Genomic DNA, 8,697 nt, shown 5'->3' on the forward strand with positions numbered 1-8,697 from the left:
TAAAGTCATCTAAAATATACAAATCTTAGTCCAGACACTTTTGCCTATTGAATAGGCATGAAATGTATTTTTCTGAGGCTTAGTTTTCTGAAAAATAGATCAAAATAAAGAAAAAATATATATATAATTGTGCTAGGGGATGTTCAGATTAGCTATTAGGAAAAAATTTCTTTCCTGAAAGAGTGGTCAGGCACTCTCCACTCTTTAGCTCTTGCTGAGCATTGAGAACATTGCCTCTGGGTTTGCTCTTCTCTAGGCAAAAGAGCCCCAGGTCTCTCAGGCTTTCCTCCTCACAGAGTTGCTCCAGTCCCCTCAGCATCCTTGTAGCCTCCACTGGACTCTCTCCAGTAGTTCCTTGTCCCTCTTAAAGTGGGGATCCCAGAACTGGACCTGGTACTCCAGATGTGGCCTCACTAGGACAGAGAAGGAAGAGAACCTCCTTCAACTTGCTGGCCACACTCTTCCAGGCAGAGGAAGCTGCATAATTTGAGATGACAGGTCTAAGAATCGATTTACTTCAAAAACTATCACACAAAAAGCTGAAAGGAGTAATTTTAACTGAGGCAAAAGAGTCACCCTGTATTTGACAGGAGTGAGGAACCATGGCTGATGATTTTTTAGAATTAAGCATGGAAGGGTTTATGTTGGAAGGGACCTTAAAGATCATCTAGTTTCACAGTATCACAGTATAACTTAGGTTGGAAAGGACCTCGAGGATCATCGAGTCCAACCTATCAACACAGACCCCATGACTAGACCATGGCACCAAGTGCCACGTCCAATCTCCTCTTGAACGCCTCCAGGGACGATGACTCAACCATGTCCCTGGGCAACCCGTTCCAATGACGAATGACTCACTCGGTGAAGAATTTCCTCCTCACCTCGAGTCTAAACCTCCCCTGGCACAGCTTGCTGCCATGGGCAGGCATACCTTCTACTAGTCTAAGTTTTTCAGGCTCCATCCAACTTAGCTTTCAAGACTTCCAGGGTTGGACCCTCCAAAACTGCAACCTGTTCCAGTGTGTCACCCCCCTCATGGGAAAGAACTTTTTCCTAATGTCTAATCTAAATACTGGAAGTTAGATCAGACCAATCCTCAGCTACTGGTCGTTAGAACACAGCTCTAGGATTTTCTTAACTGCAATTTTTCTGACGCAACCCAAACACGTTTTGAAACCTTTTTATTGCTTTCCAGGAACAGTATGAATTCTGCTACAGAGTGGTACAAGATTTCATCGACATATTTTCAGATTATGCTAATTTCAAATGAAACCCCCCCGGCCTTATTTTTTAAGTTGTCTGTATAAAGAGTTGTATATTCTGTTAATTTATTCCACAGCAGTTTGATTGTTGGACTTTTCCTGTAAATAGGACCTTGTGTTTGCTCTGAGAAGTTGCATTTTGCTGTATAAAGTTATTTCTTTAAATATAAATATCTTCTAAAGTATAATGTTCATAGAGAGTGTTATCACTATGAGATGGTTTAGAGATCTTTATTCTAAAGAACAGTAAATTTAACTCTGGAGGGCTTATTTGTTTGCATTTTTTTCTCCTTATAAATATTTATCAATAATATTATCACCCAGTTCTTGAAACTTTACACAGGTGATTTACACTTCATACTAAAAAACTGTGGTACATGTGTTTAAACTAAGGATGGTTTGGCCATAAACTTTTCTTCACTATGAAAACAGATGTTTATTCGGGGGCGTATTCTGACAGCCTGCTCATGCTTGGGATTTATTTCGCAGATAGTCTTGTTGAAGACAAAGAGGTTGAGTGACGTGTTGATAATGAGAAGGGTGTCAGAATATGGCCCTTCCTGTGCAATAATATACAGCCCAACTCAGAAATGCAACTGCTTTTAAAGGCTGCTTGTTTTTTTGCTGGCAGTTCTGAGTCTTGCTGTCAATAAGACACAATGAGTATAAATACAGACAGGAATGTTTGATTTAATATAGCTTTCAAAGCCCATTTATCTTGCCCTTTCCTAACTACTGCACCAGCTTAAATCAATTTAAGACGGACAATAAGGGGGGGGGGGGGGGGGGGGGGAGGTTTACAGCTATTCTGAGAGTATTTTGCATATCAGAAGAGTATATTTTGCAGCACCTCGTCTACTTTGAAGAGGCTTTATAGGCATTGTCAGAAATGGGTTTAAAGCTTCTTTATATACAAGTCCATAATTTCCCACTTCTTTGAGGTGAGAGAGATGAACTTTCAGTGTTTGATTTGACTTGACAGAATAATCAATAATGGCTAAAATTTTGGATAAGCATTTTACTAACAGTGTAACATTGTGTTGTAACAAAAACCTGCTCTGAGTTCTTACCCTCCCATATATATTATCAAAAAAAAAAAAAGGAGGTTTCCTTTATCTAAAAGAGGTGTATGATGGTGTACATAGATATATTTTTAATGAAAGCACTGCTGATAATATAATTGGTGAAATAAAGTTGAAGAGTCTTTATCACAGCCCTGACCAGGATGTGCTTGGGGCTTAGAACATCCAAACATCACAGGGCAGCTGAATGTTGACTAATTCAGTGTATCTTTTCCACTCTTTGAAACACAAAGATGAATTGATGAGCACAAAGTCTGCCACTCTTGTCCTTTAATTACCTAGCTAATATGCAATAGCTCTGTCTTGGCCAGTTGGTTGGGGTTTTTTTCCAATGCAAACATAAAAGCCTTATTCAAAATAAGCAACTTCCACTGATCATTTTTCACTGTTGTTCTTGCACTATTTTCTCCCATGCTCGTTCTTCATCCTGATAAACAGCATTTTGCTCTGGAACAACACAAGGGGAGGGGAAGGCGTTTGTGCCTCTCCTTTCCCTTCCACCTCAACGGAAAAGGTGCTGTGTAGGTATTTCTAAGCACACTGCTCTGGACACTGCCATTGACTGCTTCTTGTCTTCCCATCAATGCACTTCTGTATTTTCTTGTACAGCAAATGACACTTCAAAAAGATTGTTTGAAGACTAAAGCTTTGTTGTGAGTTGCTCTGAGAAGACATGCTCAAAGTGTTGAGTAACAAGAAGGAATGCCAAGTTTACATGACTACTGCATGCTGAAATTTCATCAAGCCTTCAAAAGCCATCAAATAAATTAAGTATGGAAACCAAATCAGTGAGGTTTTCAGTATGATCATTTGTAGCACAGGCAGGCTCAGAGAGGTTAAACAATAAGGGAAAAGGATGCAAAGAAATTTCCAAAGCACCACATTTTATGGTCCCATCAGATCCCAATGTCAGGATCTTTTAACCTAGAGTGGAAAAATAATTTGTCTATTGAGCTTCTTACATAAAAGAATGGATTAAGACTTGTCTGATGAAGGAAACCTCCTCAGCACAATATTACTGGGGACCCACGGGCCCCCAACAGCAGTGGGAGCTGCAGTACAATTCCAATTGCCCATGGGGTTTACTACAAGGGATCAGAACGTTCTGCAGGGCATGGGCAGCTCTCTAGTCACAGCAGATAAGAGGAAAGCTGAAACATCAGATGTTCTGGAGGGCATGGGCAGCTCTCTCTAGTTAGAGCAAGCAGTAGGAAGCTGATTCATCAAATACTACATGGGTACTCAGTAGTTGCTAATTATACTGAGGCATTTAGGAGGAAACAGAAATACCTGTAATATATTCCAGAAGTCACAGATAATAGCTACAGAATGACTTTTTTTATCATTTGAAGAGCTTGCTTTCCAGTTCTTATGTTTAGTCGACAGACTGCTTTTTGCAGCAGCCTCCTAAGTGGGGAGCTGTATCTTGGTATAGATATATATGAATTTTCTTCAAGGTTTTCCTTTGTTGCATGGAATTACTTTCAGATGCCAAATAATGGATCAGAAGTTGGACATTCTGATCTGCCTGTAGTTTTGGTCACTGTGTGACTTGACTGTGTTCACTGTTGGGATCAGTTCCAGTTCACCTCAGCATTTAAGCATTCACTTGACGACATCTCTGTCCCACAAAACACTGAAGTTCCATAGGTTCTGAGTCCTGAAGCCACCCCCTTAAGTGCTTTGCTGAATTGGGCCTTAATGCAAAATGCAGACTGTAATTACTGTGGTTTTTAGGGTCTTTTTATGTGTCAGTTTTCTAAACTTTTACAAGGAGCCTGACTGCCTGCATCCAAGCCTTTGGAAATGTTTTCCTTTTCCCTAAGCGCCATTTTTTTAATGTACAGCTCTTGAAACTTTTCCATATAGCCAAACTGTATTTAATTTGTCAAATCTTTCAAATACACATCTGTATTATACAGCCTCAATGGTGATTATTTTCTCTTCTTGCATTTATAATTTGGTCTCGTTGTGATTCTAATGCCGGTGAATGTTGCTGAATTCTTTGTATATGCAAATTGCAAGATGTAATACATTCTGATGCAAGAACAAAGCCTCCTTTTTAGTCTCAAAACTGTATGGCTTGCTGTAAATCTTTTCATTTCAACCCTGTGCTGTGTGCTCATTTCAGTACTTTAAAGGAGTCAAAATCCATTATCTAGGTAAGTAATTTTTCAGCTTTTACCTGCAGCCCTTTGGATGGCATATTTGGATTCATGTCATAACTGAAGCATATAATGTGCTTATAAATTCAGGATAGCAATTGAAAAGCCAGCTCATCCCAAACTATATTCCTCAACCCCAGCATGCTGGGGCTGGGACGCGACCTCTGGAGATCTAGTCCAACCACCCTGATAAAGCAGGATCACCTATAGCAGCTTGCCCAGGATCACAATGGCCCAGGTGGGTTTGGAATCTGCAGAGAAGCAGACTTCACAACACCTCTGAGCAGCCTGCTCCAAGGCTTGGTTACACACCAAATAAGTTTTTCTTCACGTTTAGGCAGAACATCCTAGGTTCCAGCTTGTGTCCATTGCTCCTTGTTCTGTCACTGGGCACCACTGAGAAGAGTCTGGCCTCAACCTTTTGCAGCACATCCTTTAGCTCTTGCTGAGCACTAATTGAGATCCCCTCTCAGGCTGCTTTTCTGCAGGCTAAACAGCCCCAGGTATCAGCCTTTCCTCCTCACAGATACACTTCAGTCCCTTCAGCGTCTTTGTAGCCACTGCTGGACTCCCGTATTTTTCTGTCTGTTCTGAACCGGGGAGCCTAGAACTGGACCCACATGTGGCCTCACAAGGACATAGTAGACTTGGAGGAGAGCCTCCAGTTTGTGCCTGTTGCCCCTTGTCCTGTCACTGCTCACCCCTGGAAAGAATCTGGCCCCATCCTCTTGACCCTTTAACTATTGCTGTTGCACTGATACATGAAAATAGTGATGTTTATAGAAACTCGGGAAACCTTTCATTTTAAGCTGCTTGTGCAAATGATTTAATGGGTTATTTAAATATAAACTAAACAAGATCAAGGCTGTATTTGTTCTTTATGGGGTGTATATGTCAAGTGTAAGCTGTGCTTCCTTCAATGCAGAAATTAGTGGATCTGAGAGTGTTTCAGGCAGTTAAACTTCACTGTGAAGGTTCTTCATCTCAGGTATTAAAGGATTATCTTGCAATTTAGATGGTTTAACAAGAGCTCTCTTCTTAATGACTTTTATGTATTTTCTGTGCTGCTTTGCACCAAGTAGGAGAATTACTAAATTATTAAGCAACTTGAGACTCTGGCAAGGAAATTATTTTCACAAAGAATATAATTTTTCTTTCTTTCACCAGTTTCCCACTGCATTAGAAATTGTTCCAGTGTTGTTATCAATGTCATGCTCTATTTATACATGTTGAACAAAAGACTTAAATGGTAACTTCACGACAGTTGGGTAGACACAAAGACAGCAGAGTTCTACCAGTCTGGAAGAGATTAAGGAGCAATTGTTCAGTGCAACTGCAGTAGCATCAGATGATGAGAGTGTGGTAAAATGCTGGAACAGGTTGCCCAGAGATATGTTTGAGGTCCTGTCCCTAAAGATGTTCAAGATCAGACTTGGTGGGGCCCTGGGCAGCCTGATCCAGTTGGAGGTGTCCCTGCTGACTGCAGGGGGATTGGACAATATGGTCTTTGAGGGTGCCTTCCTATCCAATGCAATCTGTGAAATGATGAAGTCAGTTTGTGCTGGTTGTGGCAGTGATCTGATAGCAGCAGACTAGGGGATAGAGCCACACCTTTTGTGTTTCAGGACAACAAGCAGTGAGAGAACAGATTTTTCTGCCCTGCTTCTGATTTCTGTGAGAGATTATCTTCCTGTCTTCCTGCAGACTGAAGTATTCTTGTAATCTCATTGATTATTTGTTTTTCTTTTGTGATATTTTGCTTCAAAATTGTATACAAGTATTTTCTAGTTGAGATCTTTATTGTGTGTGGATTATGGATCATAAAATGCTTTGGGTTGGAAGGGACCTTTAAAGGTCATCTAGTCCTATGCCCATGCTGTCAACAGGGACATATGCCACTATGCTCAGAGTCCCTGACAACCTGACCTGGAATGGTTCCAAGGAAGAGGCATCTGCCACTACTCTGGGGCAGCCTGGGCCAGGGTCTCATCTCCAATTATTTGTTGTAAATAATTTCTTCCATCTCTACAGTCTGAATATAAGGGGATGGAGATTTGGGGGGAAAAGATAAGGAGATCGGGTTCTTGGGGATGGCATTTGGGGAACCAGGGAAGAAGAATGAAGGGAAAAAAGAAGGTAGGGTTCAGTAAGTCCAAAAAAATCTCAGAGATCCATACTGATGAACAACAGTAAAGGAGCTTTTTTTGTAGATTCATAGAATGTTTGGGGTTGGAAGGGAACTTAAGAGATCATCTAGTTCCACCCCCACTACTATGGGTGAGGACATCTCTCACTAGACCAAGTTGCTCAAGGCCCTGTCCAACCTGGCATTGAAAACCTCCAGCGGAGGGGGAATTTTTGCTTCTTACTGGTTGATTGGTTTAAGAATTCATAAATGCTTAAAGAACAAGTGAGGAGATGCAAGAACTGATCTAAAAGAATCCATTTTTCACCACAGTTTGGAAAGCTGACAGCTTTACTTCAACATGTACACAGAAGTATTTGTCACCTTGTACTCCTAGTAAATTAAATTTTCACAGGTACAAATAATCCTAACAGCAAATTTAAACTTTGAAGTAAATGTCATTCCCCCACCCCCCCCCATATAGAACTAGTTTGACAAGTATTTGTTTATTTTGCTATTTAAGAGAGCACTGCTGCTCTTGGAGAGACTTTTATTACAATTTGTGTTTTCCTGTAAGCATTGCTGGGTTTGCAGAGGTATCTATCACAGCAGATGTGACAGGATTCTGTGGTAAGTGCACTAATAAACCACTGGATGTCACATCAGAATACACAATTATTGACATAATGCAGGTGAGTGTGGGTTGTTTTGGTGGTTGTTTTTGTGGAGGGTTTTTGTTAAATCACCATTTTCAACATGAAAACACCCTTATAATGCTAGCAACAAAAGGGCTTTCTTTGCTGTCCAGCTTCCTTTGATCAGATGAGGGCTATGAAAGCCTAATAAATTAGGCTTTAAAGAGTTTTACTGGTATAAAATATTTGGTTTAGATATATTTTCCAGCTAAAACTCCACTTGTAAAGACCCTCAGGAAGGATCTGACTTAAAAATCCATTTATTAGCAGCAATATTCAGTGTTAGAACTCTGATTTCAGTCTGGTTTGTATCTAACACAAGATTATCCAGTATCAAAATGCTCCAGCAACAAGCTGAAGGTACAATGATGTCATGACTTAATGTACTGAACTATATTAAAACCCCACCAAAGCTTATAAAATATTCAGAGTGATTTAATTCAAAAGGGGAAAGAAATAAGTTTAAAAAGCTGCTTCCATCTAACTGTGTAGCATCTAAAGTACCCTACAGTCATCATACCATAAAAACTAGGATTTGAGGCAAAGTAGATAACTACATAAAACAGTACCATCAAAGGAGCTCTGCCTTGTGAAAGATGTGAATCATAGAATTCTATCCCCTGAAGCACAAAAGACTGGATGACCTTGTAAAAGGCCTTTCTTCCTTTGTATCTCTCCCCCCCACCCATGATGGGATAGAACTTTCACTTGCAATTAAGGTCACCAGATTGCAGATCAACTTATTTTCACGGAATCCAGACATGGGGGTGGTTGAAAGGGACTTCTAGAGATCATCTATTGCAATCCCCCTGCTAAAGCAGGGTCACCCACAGTAGGTTGCCCAGGATCACAATGCCCAGGTGGGTTTGGAATCTCTCCAGAGCAGGAGATTCCACTACCACTCTGGGCAGCCTGATCCAGGGCTCTGTCACACACCAAGTTTTTCCTCATGTTTAGTTGGAATGTTCCAGTTCATGCCCAGTGACTCTTCTTGTGCTGCTGGACACCACTTAAAAGAGTCTGGCCCCATCTTCTTGCTCCCTACTCATTAGATATTGACAAACATTGATCAGATCCCCTATCAGGCTGCTCTTCTCCAGGCTCCCCAGCCCCAGCTCTCTCAGCATTTCCTCCTCACAGAGATTGAGGACGATTCTTGATTATTTGCCTTCCAAATTCAAGTCTGAATTCCTGGGAGGAAGCAGAGATGGGAATCAGTTTTTATACATAAATGATGGTAACTAAGCAGCAGATTAAAATGGACTTAAAAGTCAGAGAATCTGAATGATTGGGGTTGAAAGGGACCTTTAAATGTCATACAATCTGACTCATAAATTCTATTTCTATTTCCTAGCTCATTAAGAAACT

General features: G+C 40.7%; 1 protein-coding gene across 3 annotated transcripts in view; it reads left to right on the forward strand.

Moving 5' to 3' along the window:
• The window catches only part of PTPRE (protein tyrosine phosphatase receptor type E), a 124,179-nt gene extending 122,147 nt beyond the window's left edge, over positions 1 to 2,032 (forward strand). For all 3 annotated transcript variants that reach the window (XM_068140212.1, XM_068140213.1, XM_068140214.1), the window contains one exon: positions 1,196 to 2,032. In XM_068140212.1, the coding sequence (XP_067996313.1) occupies positions 1,196 to 1,270 (75 nt within the window). In that variant the 3' untranslated portion in view covers positions 1,271 to 2,032. The remainder of the gene's footprint in view (positions 1 to 1,195) is intronic.
• The last annotated feature ends 6,665 nt before the right edge of the window (positions 2,033 to 8,697 follow it).

The sequence above is a fragment of the Melanerpes formicivorus genome, unplaced genomic scaffold (genome assembly GCF_026170545.1).
Source record: "Melanerpes formicivorus ecotype bairdi unplaced genomic scaffold, bMelFor1.0.p_v2 SCAF_6, whole genome shotgun sequence".
Taxonomy (NCBI): Eukaryota; Metazoa; Chordata; class Aves; order Piciformes; family Picidae; genus Melanerpes; species Melanerpes formicivorus.